Source organism: Hydra vulgaris, chromosome 02, assembly GCF_038396675.1.
Source record: "Hydra vulgaris chromosome 02, alternate assembly HydraT2T_AEP".
In the NCBI taxonomy this organism is placed as follows: domain Eukaryota; kingdom Metazoa; phylum Cnidaria; class Hydrozoa; order Anthoathecata; family Hydridae; genus Hydra; species Hydra vulgaris.
In genome coordinates, this window is record NC_088921.1 from 54,908,450 (window position 1) to 54,931,500 (window position 23,051).

General features: G+C 26.4%; 1 protein-coding gene across 1 annotated transcript in view; it reads right to left on the reverse strand.

Annotated features, from left to right (window-relative positions):
* Window positions 1–2,952: 2,952 nt before the first annotated feature.
* LOC101238875 (MAP kinase-activating death domain protein) overlaps window positions 2,953–23,051 on the reverse strand; it is an 81,749-nt gene continuing 61,650 nt past the window's right edge. The window contains exons 17-26 of the mRNA XM_065789622.1: window positions 14,481–14,708; window positions 11,088–11,304; window positions 8,177–8,284; window positions 6,211–6,375; window positions 5,272–5,344; window positions 5,049–5,080; window positions 4,517–4,591; window positions 4,024–4,093; window positions 3,894–3,940; window positions 2,953–3,793 (exon numbers count right to left, since the gene is read on the reverse strand). Coding sequence (XP_065645694.1) covers window positions 3,692–3,793; window positions 3,894–3,940; window positions 4,024–4,093; window positions 4,517–4,591; window positions 5,049–5,080; window positions 5,272–5,344; window positions 6,211–6,375; window positions 8,177–8,284; window positions 11,088–11,304; window positions 14,481–14,708 — 1,117 coding nt within the window. The 3' untranslated portion in view covers window positions 2,953–3,691. The remainder of the gene's footprint in view (window positions 3,794–3,893; window positions 3,941–4,023; window positions 4,094–4,516; window positions 4,592–5,048; window positions 5,081–5,271; window positions 5,345–6,210; window positions 6,376–8,176; window positions 8,285–11,087; window positions 11,305–14,480; window positions 14,709–23,051) is intronic.

The following is a 23,051-nucleotide window of genomic DNA, read 5'->3' on the forward strand; positions in this document are numbered from 1 at the left end:
AATTCATGGATTAAACTATCCCAGTGTAAGACTACATATTATGGACGATTTGTGTGCTGATATTATTATTGGTGTTGATTTCCAGTCCCAGCACAAAAGTGTAATGCCTAATTTTGGTGGAGTGAGAGCACCTCTTGTATTTGGACTTTAAACACATTAGATAAACACATTAAGCTACATTAAATGTAAAGCCTCTGAATCTGTTCGAAAACCTGACATCTGACTGTAAACCAATAGCCTCAAAAATCTTGCCTCTACTGTGCTGAAGTCAGAAAATTTATTAGCTCTGAAGTACAACGCCTTTACAAAGAAAGAATTATTGAACCTTCAACATCACCATGGAGATCACAAGTCGTTGAAACAAGAAACAAGAAATCAAAAAAGTGCCTAGTCATAAACTATAGTCAAACTATCCATTGTTTTTCATGACTTGATGCCTACCCTCTACCACGAGTAGTTGAACTTATAAACAAAATTTCGCGGTATCGATCTTTAGCACCATTGATTTGAAATCAGCCTATCACCAGATCCCAATTAAACAAGAAGATCTTCTCTACTGTGCTGTATACTGCATTTGAAGCTGACAGAGGTTTATATCAGTTCATGCTTATGCCTTTTGGTGTGACAAACGGAGTAACTCAATTTCAAAAAACAGTTGACAATTTTATTACTGATGAAATATTGAAAGATACTTTTGCTTATCTTGATTATTTGCCAATCTGTGGAAAGACGCAAAAGGAATATGACTACAACCTTAAAATACTTCCCTTTAGCTGCTAAAGCAAAGAGTTTAACTTAAAACAACAAAAAAAGTGAAAAAATCAAGATCACTACTAATGAAACTCCTCATGAACGACTCTTTACGTATCAAAGACAATCTGCTACTTGGTATTCAATCCCATTATAGCTTACACAACCTGGCAAGGTGTTATTAAAGAGACATGTTAAAATTTTAAGTATGAACCTGATGTAGGTGAGGTATTCCTAATGGAAGCCAACGATCGTGAATCTGCGGTTTCTATTTGTCACCTGGCACCTCTAACTTAAGACTCATTTACGATTAACTAAAAGTTAAACACCAAATCTAAGCTCATCGGAAAAATCTACTGCACACCTGTTACAAGAATGTTACAGATGAAACTGCCATTGGATCTTCCTACACCTCCAGTGAGTCTCAACCTGCCATGTTTAATAAGGTTGATAATAAATGATATTTTACCAAGACGATCAACTCGAAAGTGCACAGTTCCAAATCGGTTGGATCTTTGAACAATGGACTGCTTAAAACGTTAAAAAGTTGGGGAGAATGTGATGAAATTGATGATTATTATTGTTGTTTTATTATTGTTTCTTCTTATTGTTTTATTTTTAAAAAGTTGAAAATAAATAATTCAGTTATTGTCATTTATCCTTCGAGTCCACAACAAGCTAAAACATTCTTTTGAATAATTTTACGCTGAATAATAACTACTTAATTCAATTTAAGTAGCCAGTTTATGTAGGATAAATATTTAGCTTAAAATATTCAACTGAAAACGACAGGTTTAATACAATGTTTTTTTGCGTCCCGTAAGTAACACAGCATATAATCAAATATAATTCCTAAACTTATAATAACACAGGTCTGCAAAAATATATTTTTAAAAAGTGGTTCAAAATTTGATAACTGTTTTTTTATGTATTTCTCAGCGCTGATTTCGAAAATGCAATCCATTTTTTTCTATCACGTCAGGTTTTCTCACAAAAAAGGGACTATTTTGGGTAAAATAACAAAATTCGACCAACTTTTCACATTTTTCAAACGTTATAGAATTTTATTTTATGTATAATTTATCTTCTAAATTATATTTCAAGAACACTTACATTTCTCTTTCAGCTTATAAGTCCTTATAATAACGTTTTTGGCTTTCTGTCGAAGCTTCTTTTATTGCTTTTGGACTGGCTGTGGACTCGTTCAGGATCATCTCTCTTCAACATCCAGCAGTAGCCCGCTATCATGTTTACGTTCCATCTTCTTTCCGTTTCCTTGATGTCTTAGTGAAATCTTTCGTCTTGCTCTTCCCTTACATCACCAAGGTTTGCAGGGAAGTAATCAAGATTTGAATAGAGAAAATAAACTTTAATGCTCATGTTACACCCCAGCTTTTTTAAGTTGTCAAGCATGTCTGTGACAATGGTCTTGTAGTTTTAATCTTTGTTGTTTCCTAGGAAACCGTTAACAACTAATTTAAAATATGCTGCCTTTTCTTTTGTTTTTCTTTCCATTTTGTTCACAAAATTAGGATCTCTCATAAGTTTCTAATGTCTGGTCCGACAAAGATTCCTTCCTTTAGCTTTGCCTCGGATAAATCAAGAAACTGCCCGCAAAGATATTTGAAAATCTCCCCTTCTTTTGGCAATGTCTTAACAAATTGTTTCATTAGCCCCAACTTAATGTAAAATGTTGGAAGTAACACCTTTTTGGGCTCCACAAGGCTTTTTCTCTCAACGTTTTTAACCTCTACTTCTAAGGTTTTTCCCACGAACCAAACTTTTTTTATGTAGTGCTGCATTAATAGTTTGAGTAGCTGAGTTTGTTTAAAACCAGTTCAAGGTTTTCGTAACTTTCTTTTAAGTGCACCAAGTGTCCAACTGGCATAGAGGCATACTTGTTGCCTTTGTGCAGAAGTAAGTGCATAGTAGTTTTGTAATTCAGCATTGCGGTACAAAAAAAAATTTTAAGCTGATATGGTAAAATCAAGCCAAGATTATAGTTTATAACGTAATTTTATTGTGTCAACTGTTAAAAACCTTAAAGAAAGTAACTTCATATTTTACTGATTTTTCCATAGTGCAAAAACAAAAAATCATGGATACTGAAAATTAACTATTGTTGACTTACGCTATTGTTTCTCAGCCCTCCGTATATAACTGCATAACTCACATAATTAACCAATTTTTTAAAATTAATTATTTTGATGATTATGATTTTTTTTTGCCATCTTTTCATTTTTTTTTTTTTTTTTTACTAAATATATTCTCTGTAGGGTAAATATATACGTTTCGTTTGTAAATATATACATTATTTTAAATTTTTTATATAAAATCATATTATATAACAATTTATTAGAATACCACCGGTTACAACTGTAAAAAATCAACCGGTTACATCTGTAAAAAACAAAAAACAAAAAAAAACAAAAAAAAAACAGTAACAAAGATGAAAATAAAATTAAACCTCTGAAAATGAAAAAAAATATACTTTAAAAAAAAACAAAAAAAATATTTAAGAACAATAAAAGCTTTAAAAAATAAAGTATAAAACATATTTTACAATTTTAGAAAATAAATAGGCCACAACTTGATTGTGACGTACCCAGCAATTAAAAAGAAATAATTATGCTAATAGACGTTTTCAATGTTATAAAAGTTTCAGTTCGGAAGCTCCTATAGCACGATTCTTTAAAACTTTCTTTTCAAAAATACAACCAACTTTTGCACAACTTACTAGTGACGTAGCGCAACAATAGCATGAGCTGGCAGTCATAACTGACCTAAAGAATGCACTAAACTCATGAACAATCATAAAAAGGGTCACATGGAATTTCCAAATAGCTTTTAAAGGCATTTCTGTAGGGAATAAATAAAATTAACGGCAACAAGTGCGCTAATAGATATATCAAATCAAAAAAAGTTTTCTCGAAGAAATTGGCTAATTGTCTGACGCCAAACTTCCGGTGGCCGAAGTTAAAGCATGTTTAGAAGCAGCAACATACGAGAACAAACAGAGAATTGCGTAACAGATTTCGTTGGCCTAAAATAATCGATGAAAATACTGTTAAATTTTAATTCAATTCAATCAAAAATTCAAAAAAAGAAAAAAAAAGGTGAAAAAAGTCTAATAACGGTGATACCTGCGCAGTAAAAAACTTATGTTCATGAATGGTCTGGTCAAGTGGAACTAAAAAATAAAAAAAGTTACAAGAGAAAGAACAAAAATAAAAAGAATTGACTCAAGCAAAAAATAAACAAAAAATTTCCTACGAAATTCTTCCACTTTTAGAAGCTTATCCTTTGCACAACAATTCTTTAAATTTGAGATTTCAATGGAAACCTAAAAAATTAATAAATGCCTTAAACGCATTTGTTTTTTATCATGTCAGAAAAAAAAACAACAACTAAACATTACAAACTTCATAACTAGACTTAACTAATCATTTTAAAAACTTTTTAACATTGTTTTCTAACGTTTAGATTAAACATCTAGCACAATTTAATTTATAAAGTCTATATGTTATATGTTATGCAGCTATGAGTTATCTAGCTGTGAATCGCACGACTACATGTTTCATCGCTATATATTATGCAGCTTTGCGTTACACAGATACATGTTACACAGCTATTGCATGCGCGACAGAATTATTTAATGCAAAACCAAGATGTTTCCTTAATGTAACTTTTGTTAAACAAAGTAACACAGTGTTACACTATGTTATATAGAGTAACATCGTGCTGCACAACCTCTTTGTTGTTTCACCTTTTTGTCCACAAAAATGATGTCTACTCCTTCCAAAGAAACTTTCAGTTTTCCCTGCTGTCCAGTAGCATTATCCTACATTAAAAAAATGCAGAGAAATAAAGAGATGCATCACAAGAATTTTAATGCCATAAAGCATTAATATATTAATTCTTATTGCATTTGTTACATTCATAGTTAAATATTAAATAATTAAAGTTAAATAATTAAAACTATAGTTAAATAATTAAAAATATAAAAATAAAATAAGAAAAAAATCATAGCTGTAAAACATGAGGTTTCTAGCCCTCTTTATAGATACTTTTAATACTGATGTTGTATATGTAAATACATGTTAATGCAATATAACACAACAAAAGTGTACATCACAACTATTTAATGACTATCTTTAAGAACCAAAAAACGTTAAACTTAAAAGTTATTACTGCTGTAATTACTTAATTATTATTTATGTAATTTATGCAGTAGATATAAAGTTAGTACTTAGTATATATTAATATGATATATAAAAATAAAATAAAAATCTAGCTACCACTACTGTAAAGTTCCCACCAAGATTAACACCTAAAAGTAATATCAAAACATATCTTAAAAACATTTAAACAAAATTTTCACTAACAACTTTCCTGAAACTCCATAATACTTCTTCTAATAATATTCCCAGCATTCCCTTCTACTTTAAAATTTTACTCCTATCTCCTATCTCAATTTTCTTCTTTTTTTAACCAACACATCAAATAGTCTACTTTCCTTACCAACTCCTCGAATATTTAACCGATCTGCTGCTTTTTGCATACTTTCTTTAATTGAGTTGTACAACTTTTTACACTGCACAAAAAAAATCATAAAAGTATTAAACAAAATCTTGAAACGTTTTTTATTTAAATCAATATAATTTTATATATGAGTGATAAGTGAAAAAGCTTAAAAAACAAATATATTACAAAAATATACACCTTAACTTGTATGTATGGAAAACCTTTTTGATATCTGGAAAAACCAAATATTGAGAAAAATATCCGGAATTCCGGAAATATCCGGAAAAAGATAATCCCTGAGTAAGTGAATAAAGTATAAGTGGAAATATAATTTTGTTATTTTTTAATGGAGTTGTTCCAATAAATAAAATACTTAAATACTATTATAATTGTATTGAATTTAGGATTAGTTATAAAATTATGGACACAATATAAATATGAATATAAATATAAACATTAATTGAAAAATATGCATTGATAGAAATGAAATTAAATATTGCTTTGTTCAACTTCCCACGGAGCTGTTTCTATTTTTCTAACCAACCAATTATTTTTATTGAAGGAAAATATTATTGAAGATTTAAAAGTAACTTCAAAATGCTTTGATAAAAATGTTATTATAAAACAATATTATAGAGAAATCTGGATAAAAGTGTTTAACTATGATCATGCCATTAATCCAATTTTTACACAGCATTTTAAACCAGTTTAAAATAACTAAAATATTTCATAAGGAATTTGGAAAAAATATTTTTAAATGGTCATATTATTTATTAAATTTTTACACATTTTAAACCAGCTTAAAATAGTTTAAAAATATCATGAGGAGTCTGGAAAAATATGCTTATAAAGATCATATCATTTATCCAATTTTCACTCATTTTAAACCAGTTAAAAAAATAAAACAGTTATGAAATAGTTGAAAAAGCCTTAAACCTTTCTGGTGCAAATTTTATGCAAAGCAGTTTCTTCCTCAGCACGTATCCATATACAAACAACTTTTGTTCTTGGTGAACAACTCATATTAACAACACTTTCATACCACCAGTGCTCAACAATATTTCCATTTGTGCTTTTTAATACTATGCTGTCTTCACGGACCTAATTATAAAATAAAATAATTATTAATTATAAAAAAAAAAAAGTAAATGAAAAATAAATTAGAATAGGTATCAAATATTTTAATAATAATGTTAAAATATATAAAAAAGGAACTTGACAGGTTATACACACATAAGGTTAACTCTTAAAATATTTCTTATTTCTATTTTGTAATATAAATATATTATTTTATGTTTCTGTGTTTAATTTTGAACAAAAATTAAATATTTTGATAAAGTTTTAAAAATTAGTTCCTAAATTAGAAAAAAAGTTTTTTTTTTCAAACTAACAATAACGATATATTCCCAAAAACAAGTTTGTTTTGTTTAAATAAAGTTTTATATATAAGTGAAAAACTTTTTTTTTATTTGCATATTGCATATTTAAATTTTATTTATTTATTTTGTTTCTTATTAATGTATTTATTATTTGTTTGTGTTTTTACTTGCTGATTACTTACTTAACTAAAATAGTAATGTTGATAACCAATTGATAGATTAATTTAAATATGGATAAGAAAGCAAAGTTAATTCAAACGGGGGTTTGAGTAAGGCCAGCAATTTGAATTAGATTAGTTGTTAATAAAAAATGAAGTATTGGAGTTAAATATCTCAATCAGAACTAATAGAAAAACTTGATTTACTACTCATAAAACAGTTATTCAACTATAGGAAACTAAAAAAACAGATTCATATATAAAAAACATGAAAGGACAAAAATGTAGACAAATATTAAAAAATTGCTATAAAAATTGAGAGTCATAGTCACCAAGGTTACTACTGATAAAAAAAATTAAACAGGTTAAACAGTTCAAGGAAGTGTTTGAAAAATACTACAACTACGACTACAAAATAAATGAGTTTGAGAAAATCTACTTTGATCAGCCGTTTTAAATCCTTATTTTAAAGTGTTATATCTCTGATCAAAGTAGATTTTCTCAAAACATTTTTATTGTGATTTGTGTACTTTTTTATTGTGACTTGTATTTCAAAATATAAATAGCAATCTAAAAAAAGACATAATACTGAAGATTTATTTGAAGAGGATGTAGTAAGTTTCTTTAACTCTTCCGTGATATTTAAATGAAAAAATATTCATAGTCTCGAATCGATTCTTAAATCTAATGACCATATTCTTCTTGCCATTCTAGTTAAACACGTTTGACATCCAAATCACTTCAGTTTTTGTTCCTAGAGTCATTTCTTAATTACACTTTTCTACTGCTTGTGGTCAAGACAACATTCCTGTCATAGTCTTACGAAAGTGTTCTCCAGAACTCACTTTAATTCTCTCTAAACTATTTAATAAGTATTTGACTGAATTAAGTGATAAATTAGGTGGTGGCGAAGAGGCAAGAGTTATCGATCTTGATATACCTAAGACTTTAATATAGCTTGGCATGGTTGTTTTATATGGTGTGTCTGGGAAAGTTTTTGAGATTATTAAATCATTTCTTTCTAGTCGCAATATTAAAGTCATTACAAAAGATCTTCTTCTTCATTTCTTCTTTATTTCCAGTAACTTCTGGGGTACCTCAATGTTCTATTCTTGGTCCTGTATGTTTGTTTCTTATCTAGAATGACTAAACTTTATATTCCTGTCTTGACAAAAATTCTTTTTTTTGATCACTTAAAACAGTCAGTCAATCTTGAGAAAGTGTTTAATACATGTTTAAACCAATAACATGTAGTAACAACATTTATTTAACAAAATAGCAACTACAATGTATTAACAACTGTTATATTTGATTTACAACAATTATAAACTATTAAAAACAAATCTTAAAAATATAAAAAAATACCTCAAGGAAAATCATAGTTCCACTTTGATTATCTCCTAAGTGAACAACAAATATTTGTATTTTCAGTAACCTACTCTTAGGAATCATTAAGTCAATGTCATTTCCTTCCTAAAATATATGTAAAATTATAATTTAAATCATGTATTTTAACTTCATTTTTCAACAAAAATATGTAATTATAAATACATATATATATATGTATATATATATATATGTATATATATATATGTATATATATATATATATATATATATATATATATATATATATATATATATATATATATATATATATATATATATATATACTATAGCATATTTATGTGAGCATTTGCTCACTTTTTTTGCTTATCTAAATCGATACAGCTTTTTTAGAAAAAGAATAAAAAAACGAAAAATAATGAATGAAAAGATTGCTGCCCCATGCTAAACCCTCAGTCAATGTATATATATATATATATATATATATATATATATATATATATATATACATATACATATATATATATATATGTATACATATATATATATATATATGTTTATATATACAAATCTATATATATATATATATATATATATATATATATATATATATATATATATATATATATATATATATACACAAACACACATATATATATATATATATAAATATAAATATATAAATTTTGTTAGTGTATTCTACAAAGAGAGTGCTCAATGTTCTTAAAGAACAGAGCAATAATAAATTTAAATTTAAATAAATAAATATATATATATATATATATATATATATATATATATATATATATATATATATTTATAGTTGAATAACGTCTGTTCACAAAAAATCCGGACTGATTTCAAATGTACACAAATTGTTTTAAATTTCGAATTTTCGATTCAAAATTTTTAAATTTAATCGGTCAACAACAACAGTTTCATTTTGTGGCGAATTTGAGTTTAAATAATTAATTCAAATAAACATGGAGCATCTAAAAGAGAACGATGTTAGAAATGTGATTGGAAATTTTTATAAACAAAACATAAACAGTGGAACAAAATTTACAGTGGATCATTTTAAGAAAATGGGAATCGCTAAATCTACAATTTATGACATAATTAAAAGGTCTGAAAATAATTTGCCAATGAATAGAAAAATTGGTTGCGGCAGAAAACCTTTTAAAATTACACCAGAAAAGAGAGAGTCCATGATTGCAAGAGCAGAAGAGAGAATCGGGATTTCGCAAAGAAAATTGGCACTAAAATATAAGATAAGCGTTTCATACGTAAATAGATTATTAAGTATGCATGGACTAAAGTATACCAAAAGAAAAAATGCACCAAAAACAACAGAAAAGCAAGAAATTAAACAAAAGAAAAACTTATTAAAACTTTCAAAAATTTTTTTCAAGCCATCAAATGAGTTTGAAATCATCGTGGACGATGAATCTTATTTCTGCGTAAATGGTGCAAATTGTTCACAAAACTCTGGCTACTATACAAAGGATAGTTCTCAAACTGATACTAACATTAAATTCAACTTCAAAAAAAAGTTTGACAAGAAAGTTCTAGTTTGGATTGCAATCAGTCGTTTTGGTCATTCATCGCCTTATTTTGCTGTAAAAAACTGTGCACTGGATGCAAAAACTTATTCTAAAGAATGTATTACAAAAAGACTTCTTCCATTTATAAATTCCAAGCATCAAAACATGAAAATTTTATTTTGGCCTGACGGAGCGAGATGTCATTATGCAAAACACACATTAGAAACTTACAACACTTTAAGTATTAACTTTGTCGACGCTAAAGATAACCCCCCAAATGTACCGTAGTTAAGGCCAATTGAAAATTTTTGGGCACATTTAAAAGCAAAAGTTTATGGAAATGGATTTACTGCAAAAAATCTTGACCACCTTAAGAATAGAATTTGATTAAAGTTGAAAGAGTTTGATCCAGACTACTTTTTCAACCTAATGGATTCAGTCAAAACTAAAGTTCGAAAAGCCGCTGATTTAGGACCACTTTTGGTTATAAAATAGTTAACAATGTCCAGTCACTCATTTTAGTTAAAATTTTTGTCAAAAATCGATTAATTTTGTATTCAATTAAGAACAATTTTTCATTCCGGATTTTTTGTGAACAGACGTTATATATATATATATATATATATATATATATATATATATATATATATATATATATATATATATATACATATATATATATATATATATATATATATATATATATATATATTAAATGTTTGACATATGTATTTATACAATATATATGTCAAACATTTAATAATAAATAAAAAATTACCGTTTTTTTTTTTTCAATAACCTTATGAGGTGTGACAGTTGCTTGTTTTTCATACAAAAAAAAAAGTTTGATGAAAATTTTTGTAGCAATCATTTTGCTTTAGAAAGAAAAAATTTTCAGAATAATTAACCTTGATAGACATAACTAATCATTACGAATGCATATATGGTACAACTATATCAAGTGTAATTAACTATGACAGATAAAATTAATCATGATAGGCATAACTAATGATGTAAGTTTAGCTAATCTAACAAGTGTAATTACATCATTAATTATGATTGTTAAAGTATTGTTAAAGATTACATCATTAATTATGTCCATAATTAATCATTATGAAATTATTTAATGATGATAAATGTATTTGCAAAACATTGTTGAAAACCATTGAAAACATGTTTACCATTATAATCTTTACTTTTACTTTATATTTTTAAAAAGTTTGAGAAGCATAGCATTGTTTTTTTTAATTTTTGTTTGTATCAATAAAATGAAAAAATTTTTGTTCAAATATATTATAGTATATTATAGTATTAAATATATTATTGGATACATGGCATAAAAAAGTAACAATAAAATAAGTTGTGACATCAGAATAAATAAAGTACCAGTTTATCTATATCATCAAGGAGATTGTCTATCCAATGAGTTTGAGACAAACCTATATGGGACTTTCCAAGAAGGCGTCTAATTTTACGCTTAATTTCTTTTTTTGAAACATCCATACATAGCATAAAAGCTATCATATTGTGCAGCAAAACTGCAAGCAAATTATCTTCATCTTCTTCCAGAAGGTGTTTTTCTTGTGGACTCAAAGATTTATATCTAAATTACATATTAGCAATTGAAAACAACAAAAATAAAACAATATTACAATATCAATAACAGTAGCCATTAGTAAAAGAGTAATTAATAATTGCTAGCAACAATAAAAAAATGTTGCTAGCAACAATAAAAAAATACTTTTTTCTTAAATAAAATAACAATAAAAAAGTTTAAGAATTTTGTTAATTTTTTATATCTTGAAGTTTGAAAACTGTTTTACTATTTTTGGCTTTTCTGCAAAATCTAACAAAAGCTAGCTTGAATAATATTTTTTCTTGAAATAAGTTTTTAAATACAAGAAATGTCATTGTAAATTCAACAATGTAATATAAGAGCCATCACATTTAATAGATATATGATTCTTCAGAGGCTTAGGAATAAACTTATTCAGTTTGTAACAAAAATGTTGAATGGTTTACAACAAGATTAGACAGCTAAGTGTTTTATTATTGAAGTATATTTATAGCTTTTTAACACCAATTTAAAATTTTTTTTAAAAATAACTCAAAGTTATTTTGACCCAAAGAATTATTATAAAAGTTTTCAAAAAAGTTATTTATAAAAATTTTTTACTTAATTTTTTTGTGCATATTTTCTTGTATAGAGTTTTTTCATGTGTATTCACTTGTGTAAAATTTTTCTTTCTAAAAGTTTTCTTGTGTATTAACTTCTCTGGTATACTTTGATTGTATAAATATAATATAAATATAATATATACAATATATATTAACTATGAATTAGTATATGTAACTAATTAGCAGAGTTTAGACTATTAGTCTGATGATGTCAAAGCTGTTAAATATAGATTTATTTATAATAATGCAAATATTTGTAAAAATAACAAAGAATAATAATCAAATAGTAAATAATAATAATTAAAAAAAATAAGAAAAACATTACAAGAAATTTAAAGATTCTACAAGCAAAAAATAACAAGCAAGAGCACTTTACTTTCAATCTTTATTAAAAAAAGTCTAACTCTTAAAAGCAAATTTATTATTGCTGTCATGTGATAAGTTCCCAACATGCTATTTGATGATTTTATAACTATATTTAGATAAAAAACTTGAATCATCCTGAATTGAGTAAAATGCCAAAAAATGACTGTTTATTGCTCAAGAAATCTCTAAAAGTTAGGAATAAAAATTCAAGTCAACAATCTTGAAGTAATGAAACTAGTATAAAAATAGAATGGACAAATTTATTATAAACATTTATGTTGGTTTTCTGTTTTAATAGTCACCTCAAGTTAAATATGGGTTGAATTTTTCCAATTAAAAATATTATCTTTGAGCAACAATCTGATATGAGAAACAATAGAGAAAGTACCAATAGAAAAAGTACCAATAGAAAAATTGTTTTCAAAATTATAATAGTAGTTACCTTTAAAACCATTTTAGTTTTTAAAGGAAACTACTGCAAAACTTGATTTTAATAAATCACACCAAAGAGCACATAATTTTTCTAAAGAGCACTATTTTTTCCTGGTAAGTTTATGCCTTTGTAAAAAAAAGTCAAAGATTTCAGTAAAAAAAACAACTAAAATATCAGGAACATCAGGCATAATGGAAATTTTTTTTACAGCTTTAAGAAGAAGCAAGTTAAATGTTTATATATGTAAGTACTAGTGTGATTTTACTAGTATATATGTAAGTACTAGTGTGATTTTACTAGTATATATGTAAGTACTAGTGTGATTTTACTAGTATATATGTAAGTACTAGTGTGATTTTACTAGTATATATGTAAGTACTAGTGTGATTTTACTAGTATATATGTAAGTACTAGTGTGATTTTACTAGTATATATGTAAGTACTAGTGTGATTTTACTAGTATATATGTAAGTACTAGTGTGATTTTACTAGTATATATGTAAGTACTAGTGTGATTTTACTAGTATATATGTAAGTACTAGTGTGATTTTACTAGTATATATGTAAGTACTAGTGTGATTTTACTAGTATATATGTAAGTACTAGTGTGATTTTACTAGTATATATGTAAGTACTAGTGTGATTTTACTAGTATATATGTAAGTACTAGTGTGATTTTACTAGTATATATGTAAGTACTAGTGTGATTTTACTAGTATATATGTAAGTACTAGTGTGATTTTACTAGTATATATGTAAGTACTAGTGTGATTTTACTAGTATATATGTAAGTACTAGTGTGATTTTACTAGTATATATGTAAGTACTAGTGTGATTTTACTAGTATATATGTAAGTACTAGTGTGATTTTACTAGTATATATGTAAGTACTAGTGTGATTTTACTAGTATATATGTAAGTACTAGTGTGATTATACTAGTATATATGTAAGTACTAGTGTGATTTTACTTAGTATATATGTAAGTACTAGTGTGATTTTACTAGTATATATGTAAGTACTAGTGTGATTTTACTAGTATATATGTAAGTACTAGTGTGATTTTACTAGTATATATGTAAGTACTAGTGTGATTTTACTAGTATATATGTAAGTACTAGTGTGATTTTACTAGTATATATGTAAGTACTAGTGTGATTTTACTAGTATATATGTAAGTACTAGTGTGATTTTACTAGTATATATGTAAGTACTAGTGTGATTTTACTAGTATATATGTAAGTACTAGTGTGATTTTACTAGTATATATGTAAGTACTAGTGTGATTTTACTAGTATATATGTAAGTACTAGTGTGATTTTACATGAGCAACAAAACATCAAGCAGCACAAAAAGTAATATCAGAAATATAAACACAAATATAAATAAAAAGGAGAAACCAGGAGAACACCAGGAGAAAAAAGATCAGGAATTAACAGACCAGTAATTACACACAATATTAACATTAATAATGCAATATTAAAAAAAATTGTGTTGAAATATAAAAAATATATAACACTTAAACTAAAGGGTATTAAATGAATAAATAATAAAATCTCATTAAGTTTTTGCAAATATAGAAAAATAGCTCAAGTTTAAAATTTGTTAAAAAAAAAAAAAGATTACAGAAAGAAAAAACTGTGTTGTAGTATATAAAATATATGAAATTGCATATAAAATTGTAAATAAAGTATATAAAATTGTAGTTCATAAAAGTATATAAAATTGTAAAATTGTAACAAGTATATAAAATTGTAAGGAAACCATAACAACCATTAAAAAAAAAATTGCTTGAAAAAATCACCTATTTATCAACTCTAAATGATTTACATCCATACCAGCTGCCTCACGTTCTGATGCTACTGAATCAAGGAATGAATATTCCCAAAAATCCATGTTATCCCATAAAATACTAGTGCGATTATGATTTAAACCTTCAAATAAATAACGCCTTCCTGTCCCATTTACACCTCTACCAGCCAATTCAAAAGTAGATTTCTCACATACACCAGAGTTGTATCGAAAACCACCACTAAATAAAATAAACATTAATAAAAACAAAAAACACTTTGTATACTACTAATTAATTAAAAGTGAAATAAAATTTTACACTTGATAAATTTTAATTATACTCTGAACAATTAAATTCTGATTCAATTAGAACCTGAATTTTTTTCCGTTTTAGTCTTTTTTAAAACAAAATCTTTTCTAAAGTCTTTTAATTATACTGTTTTTAACTCTAACTTATCCTACTAATTGTAGGATAGGGTGGGGTAAGGCTGGTCTATGGGGTAATGTGGGTCTAATCAATATTTCTCAGTTTTTCAGAAGAAAAGATTTAGGTAGAATTTTACATATGCCAAAGGTGATTTTACATTCTGCTATTTAGGCTATGCTAAAAACATTTTTGTTTAGTAATATTTAAACACCTCATGTAAATATTTTAATTTGGTATTTTAATAAAGTAGTTATCATTTATTTTAACAGTAATATAGTGAAGTAGTTAACCTTTTAAAAACTCCACACTGTTGTGAAAAAAGTTTAAATTACAAATACATAAAATATGTTTAGATATTAAAAAAACAGCGACAACAGGCAATAAAACATAACTTTAAAAAACTTTATTTTTAACTAACATAACAAGGTTAAACATAAAAAGTTTTTATGTTTAACCTAAATAAAATTTTTGTATATTTAAGGAAGTAATGTAAAAAGTAAAATTAATTGATTTTAAATTCTAGCGCAACTATTATTACATTTTGTTTAATAAGTAAATTTTACTTTTTCAACGGAATTATCATTTAAACCTATAAGACTTTTATTTTGCCATAATGAAATTGTAAATATTAAAAAATATGTACACGTAGACTTAAGTTGTTTAAATAACACAAACATATATCGATCATTTAAAAAAGAAAAATTTCATTTTACATAAAATTGCTAGTTAAAATAAAAACCAACTACTGCTCTGTTTTTTTCGTTCTTTACATATATTTTTTATATACATTTTTTAGATATATTTTTTATATATACTTTTTATATATATTTTTTATATATATTTTTTATATATATTTTATTTATATATATTTTATATATATTTTTTATATATATATTTTATAAAATTTAAGCGACATCTTTAATAGTATGTGTAATAATATTATAAGCATTAAAACATCATATACGGTATCATACTATTTTTTTTTTTTTTAAGTAATATTTCGGCTCATATAGTGAGAGCCATTATCAAACTAATAAAACCGTTAAAAAAAATCGATTTAAAAATTATAATAAACGTAACCAAATGATGTCATTGCAACGTCAGATATTCAACATTTTTTAATTTTACAAAAAATGGTTCCCAATGGTGAGTCATCACCAAATTGCCATTGTCACGATTTAAAACGTTTTCTTTAGGTTTTGAACATTGTACACGTTTTATTTCAATTGCCTCACGAATTTTTCTTGTGTAGTTGTTTGAAATAACAGAAAGCGTTTTAGGGTTCTCCCAGTTTGTTTTACCATTGCAATGTTGTGAATGTTCTACTATTCCAGATGTATCCCAGTTGGCTTTTGTAACATTTTTATGTTCTTGAATTCGTGTGGAAATCTTTTTTCTTGTTTCACCAATATAACATGCACCACATGTGCAATTAAGTTGGTACACTCCTGGATGACTGTTTGGAGGCAGTTTAGACTTGTTTCGGCAGAGTATATTTATCAAGAGATTACCAAAACGGAAGACTGTTTTAACACCGACTTTATGAAACTCTCTTCTTAAAACAAGGCTTAATTTTGGGACCCAAGGTAAAATAACAAGATTTTTGGTATCAATTTTTTGAGAACTAGATTTATTTGTGGAGTATTTATAATTTTTAGCAATATCTGAATACTGTTTATTTGAATGTCCATTTTCAGTAAAAATCTTAATAAGAAAATAAATTTCATCTTGAATGTTATGTTCTGAACAAATTTTGTATGCTTGAGCTAAAAAACCTTTAAAAATACTAACTGCGATATTCGGTGAAATACATGATTTTGGTTTTATTAGTACGTTTGTAATTGCATCTTTATGATGTATGGAAAACTCATATTTGTGAAGTGAGTGATTGGTTGAAATACAAATATCTAAAAAATTTAATTGGTGTTGAGCATTTTCGTATTCGCATGTATATTGGATTGATTTATCTTGTGAATTTAACAGTGTTAAAAAAGAATTTGCGTCATCAATATTAGTAAATCGAGCATGGCTATCATCAAGATAACGTTTTTAAGACTTTGGTGCAATATTGATATTTAAAGCCTGTTGAATAGCATTAGATTCAATATGTTGTAAATATGCTTCTGACAAGACAACTATTATGGAAAGACCTATTGGACCAGAGTTTTTTAAAATATATATTTTGTCTTCCCATAAAAAATAACACTTACTAATACAGAGATCAATTAGATCGAATACAGAGATCAATTAGATCAATTTACTAATATTGATGACGCAAATTCTTTTTTAACACTGTTAAATTCACAAGATAAATCAATCCAATATACATGCGAATACGAAAATGCTCAACACCAATTAAATTTTTTAGATATTTGTATTTCAACCAATCACTCACTTCACAAATATGAGTTTTCCATACATCATAAAGATGCAATTACAAATGTACTAATAAAACCAAAATCATGTATTTCACCGAATATCGCAGTTAGTATTTTTAAAGGTTTTTTAGCTCGAGCATACAAAATTTGTTCAGAACATAACATTCAAGATGAAATTTATTTTCTTATTAAGATTTTTACTGAAAATGGACATTCATATAGGCAGTATTCAGATATTGCTAAAAATTATAAATACTCCACAAATAAATCTAGTTCTCAAAAAATTGATACCAAAAATCTTGTTATTTTACCATGGGTCCCAAAATTAAGCCTTGTTCTAAGAAGAGAGTTTCATAAAGTCGGTGTTAAAACAGTCTTCCGTTTTGGCAATCTCTTGATAAATATACTCTGCCGAAACAAGTCTAAACTGCCTCCGAACAGTCATCCAGGAGTGTACCAACTTAATTGCACATGTGGTGCATGTTATATTGGTGAGACAAGAAAAAAGATTTCCACATTGCAATGGTAAAACAAACTGGGAGAACCCTAAAACGCTTTCTGTTATTTCAAACAACTACACAAGAAAAATTCGTGAGGCAATTGAAATAAAACGTGTACAATGTTCAAAACCTAAAGAAAACGTTTTAAATCGTGACAATGGCAATTTGGTGATGACTCACCATTGGAAACCATTTTTTGTAAAATTAAAAAATGTTGAATATCTGACGTTGCAATGACATCATTTGGTTACGTTTATTATAATTTTTAAACGGATTTTTTTAACGGTTTTATTAGTTTGATAATGGCTCTCACTATATGAGCCGAAATATTACTTAAAAAAGAAATAAATAGTAGAATACCGTATATGATGTTTTAATGCTTATAATATATTTTATATATATTTGACATTTTTAGTTTATTACTTGCTGAACTTTTTAAAAGTAAAAAATAATTGTTATTTTTAAAACTTTTAATATGCATTCAAGAAATAAAACAAAAATCTTTTTTATTCATTTAGTTATAGATAAACATGATTGTGTCAATGTCAAGAAACAAATATTTTTATATTTTAAAAAACCAGAATTTAAGTAAACATTTAATAACATTACCTAATAACATTTCTACATTATTATGAGTTAATTGTTCAATTAAACTAGTTTTGCAGTAATTTAGTAATTTGCGATAGTTCAAAAAAGTCAATGTTGATAAATATAAAAAGCAAATAAAAAAAATTTATGACGTCAAAAACTCTTACACAAAAGCGTTAAGCATTTTTTATTCTTTTTAACGCCTGTAACAGCAAATGCCAGAAGTTCTCACATCTAAGGTAGCATTGTTTATTGATGATACTAACATTTATTCTTGTCTAAATAAGAACCCAACACTCTTTGATTGTTAGGAGGGGCATTTGAACTTGAAAAGGATCTTTTTTTTGCTACAGCATAAGGCTCTATGTGTAAGTGAACTTAAACACAGATAAAACTCAATTTTTTCAGCTAACTGTTATTGTTATAATAATCGGTATTAATGTTGGAAATTGAGCAATATAAAGGAAACAATTTAAAATAACAATAATTTGAAAAATATATTTGGACTATGATAAGACTCATTGAGTCTTTGATTGGGTACCTGATTTATGTATTTATCCTTGGACTCTCCGAGTCCAATTCTGGGTACTCTGACCTGAAAAATTCTAAATCAGATAAGCTAAAAATTTGCTTAAATTAGTGACAAAAATTAATTTCCTATTTTTAAAAGACTAAATAAAAGTTAAAAAATAAAACTAAGTGATCTATCTAATAAGTGATCTATAAATTTCAGATAACCGATACTATTTTCACTCGAAACATTATGAAGTGCTTGACATTTGAAGTGAAAAAATTACTCCCAAGTTCGTTGAATGAGAAACTTTCAATAGTATCTTAATATTAATACTAAAGAAACGTTTAATGTTTAATGTCGTTTTATTAGTTATGCTTTGAAAGAACGTGTTTAAATATGTATATAAGGTATATAAATAACCTTATATACATATTTAAACACATTTATTGTGTTTAAAGTTGGTACATATGTTTATATTATGTTGTTTCAAAGTGCTGTGACTTTGTAAATGTGTAGAGTAAGATTTGTCAACTTTGTCAGCCAAGTAATGTACTTATAACAGAGGGTTACACGATAGTGTTTAGTGTCAAAAAATACATAATAATGTATTTTAATAACATTTTGCTTAATGTTGTTACTTATGTTCTGTTAAATATGAATATTATCTTACTTAAGTTATGTTATAAACACATTATATTAACTTATGTGTGTGCTATTGTTGTGTGTTGTTGCTGTGATGTTTTTTTGTTATCTTTTGAGTTGATAGACATTTGGCTTATCTTCATGTTAGGTCTATTGTTAAAAATGGTAAATAGGTAACTTTATTAAAAATCACTAAAAGCCAATACAAATTATTTTGCTATATATACAATTTGTTTTATCTCAATTTGATTTTTTGTCTTTAGCGCTGTTTACTACATGATTTTGCTATAAATATTTTGAAATAATGATGTTCCAGCATAAATTATTTTGTAAAAGCTAATATGAAATAATAACATTTTACAACTACTACTCTGGTAAATCACAACAGCTTTTCTCTATAAGGTGCATTGATTTTCATTTTTTGTATGTAATGTTTTTCTTATTTATTTACTTATTCATTACATTTTTTTATTTTAGATTTACCAGATAATGTATTAATGTGGTTTAGAAGAACGAAATATTGTAAAGTTTTGTGAATTTTTGAAAAAAACATTTACTAATAATTTTTTTCGAAGAAACAATTTTTAAGTTTGCAACAAAGGGTTTACAACGTTTTTTTTTTCAATTTTTCTTTGTTAGCAGTATGTTTATTATTACAATTGCATGTTTTTAATCATTTTTTTTATTATTATTTGTTAAGCTAATTTTTTTTTCAAACATCTCCTAGCTGATATATATATATATATATATTTTTAAAGTCATAAGATTATTGTATAATTTATTTTAAATTACAGTCTGTTATATATAAAAATTATTTGTGTGTGCTATTTAGAGTAGAAAAAAAATTATATAGGAAAGATCGCAATCTTCAGGATTCGTTTAAAATTTTTTGTTACTACTTTCAATTAAAAGTGAAGTTTAAATGGATGATATTAGGCTAGAAGCAGATATTAGTTTAGAAAATGGAAATGTTAATAGGCAAGTTGTTTGTGGCACAAATGAAAGAGATAGACTTAGGCGAGATGAAATTAATAATGGACAAATGCTGCTTGGCAAGCAGCAAATAATTCGAACCCAAATGAGGAGAGCTTGGTTAGGCGATTTGAAAATAATCGTCGCAGAAATGAAAGAAATAGGCTTAGGTGCGATGAAATTAATAATCGACAAAATGCTAGAAATGCTGCTCGGCAAGCAGCAAATAATTCAAATCCAAATGAGGAGAGCTTGGTTAGGCGAGTTGAAAATAATTGTCACAGAAATGAAAGAAATAGGCTTAGGCAAGATGAAATTAATAATCAAAAAAATGCTAGAAATGCTGCTCAGCAAGCAGCAAATAATTCGAACCCAAATGAAGAGAGCTTGGTTAGGCGAGTTGAAAATAATCGTCTCAGAAATGAAAGAGATAGGCTTACGCGAGATGAAATTAATAATCAACAAAATGCAAGAATTGCTGCTAGATACGAAAGAATGCATTGTATAGCAAAAAGTAATACTATTCCAGATTATAATTATTTAGGAGAAATGAATTATATTAGTCAGGATTGTGGTGTTAAGAAATTTCCTGATGAAACACATTTTTTATGTTGCCATAATGGAAAGGTAGTTTATTTTTATTTTTTTTATTTTTTTTTTAGTTTAGTTTTGTTGCAACCTTCATCATTTCGACAAAATTTAAAAGATTTATTTAAAGGAAACTATGCAGATAGAAATGCCAATCAGAACTTTTTAAAATATATTAGAAATTATAATGCCTGTCTTTCTTTTGCTTCATTTGAAGCTAATGTAGTTCAACCCATGAATCATGGGCCGCCATGTTTTAGAATATGTGGTCAAGTTATTCATCGCATTGGTAATTTAAGACCAAATCAAGATGTTCTGCCAATATATTGTCAACTATACATCTATGATCCACTTGCAGCAGTAAATTTTAGAATGCAACAACGTAGTAATGATCTTTGCTTTAGTGATTTAATGTTTCGATTGCAAACTATTATTAGTGAAGAAAACCCATTTGCTCTTGCATTTAAAAACATGGCTGAAGTGGAAGATTAAGAAATTCGTCGAGCAGTTCTAGAAAGCTGCTCAGTTTCAGTTGTAAAAATATCTTTACTTGAAGGGGATGATAGACGTCGCTATAATCTCCCTTCACATAATGAAGTTGCAGTTGTATTTGTTGGTGAAGATGGTGCACCACCTGCTGCCAGGGAAGTTGTTATTTACCCAAGAGGTCATCCTCTTAAAACTATATCAAGTATATATTTTCTAATGTTCTTAATTTATAGTCTTAAGATTTTCATTTCGAAAATTTACTGTTTGTAGGTTGTGAGCACATTTTGTATGTATAACTTTATTTATTATTTTAATTTTTTTTCATAGTTTTTGATAAATACATCTGTCATTTAATATTGTTATAAAATGTGTTTATGTGTTATATAAAACCATATTTGTTTATAGTTGTATATATGTTAAAATTATGTTGTTTCCAAGTTTTCAAAGTGGTGTGACTTGGCATTATGTTGAGCAAGATTGATAACCTTGCCAGCCAAGCGATGTATTTATAGCAGAGGTGTGACTTGGCAGCATTTAGTGCCAGGCGATGTTACTGCTTTAGAGCTAGGTTGTGTTGTCTAGCCTTTTTTTTAATTAATCTGGAAACACATAATGTCTGTTAATGTTTAGCGTAATGTGTATTAAAACTCTCTCATAATATGCAACCTTAAACTTTAAATCTAGGGCATTTTAATGCCCTAGATTTAAATTTCAAGGTTCTAAATTTGAAGTAATTGATTAACTAATATTGAATATAAAAGCAAATATACTTTTATGTATTTATATGTTTAGTAAAAAGATAAATATAGTTAACTTAAAATTGGTTTTCTAATTTTGTCTTTCATATTTTAACTTGGTTTGTTATTTTCGTTGGATCAAGGGTGTAAATATTCTATTGTTATGTGTTAATGTTGTTATGTTTTGTGTTGATAGACTGCTTGGCTTACCTTCACGTTGGTGTCTATTGTTAAAAATGAATAGTTGGTAGTTTCATTATTGGAACTTACTGCTTTTATTTATTTACTAAAAGCCAAGACAACATTTTGCTAAAAATGCAATTTATATCTTAATTTTTTGATTTTTTTTTTTTTTTTAGTATAAGATTTTTAGTTTTTTATAGTATATTTAATATAAATATGACATTTTTAAACTGATTGCATTTTACTATTTTTTATTTTTATTAAAATTAAATTTTTCATAAGTTTAACACTTTTTAATTTACTTTTTTATTATTAATTTAAGCATCCTCTTCTGTGAAAATGGTGAGGTTATGTTTTATATTTTGATTAAAAAAGATTGTAAATATTTTTAATTTTGTATTATATCCTTCTATTTGTAATTTTAGAGTCGTTAACATTTGAGCAATACCAAAGATATTGCTCCCAACACCCAGGGCCTCTCTCGGAGAGTTCCTTCAGTAAGTGGCGAAGTAATGACGGTATGGATGAGCCATCCTTTAAATAAAAGGCTCATCCATACCGGGGTG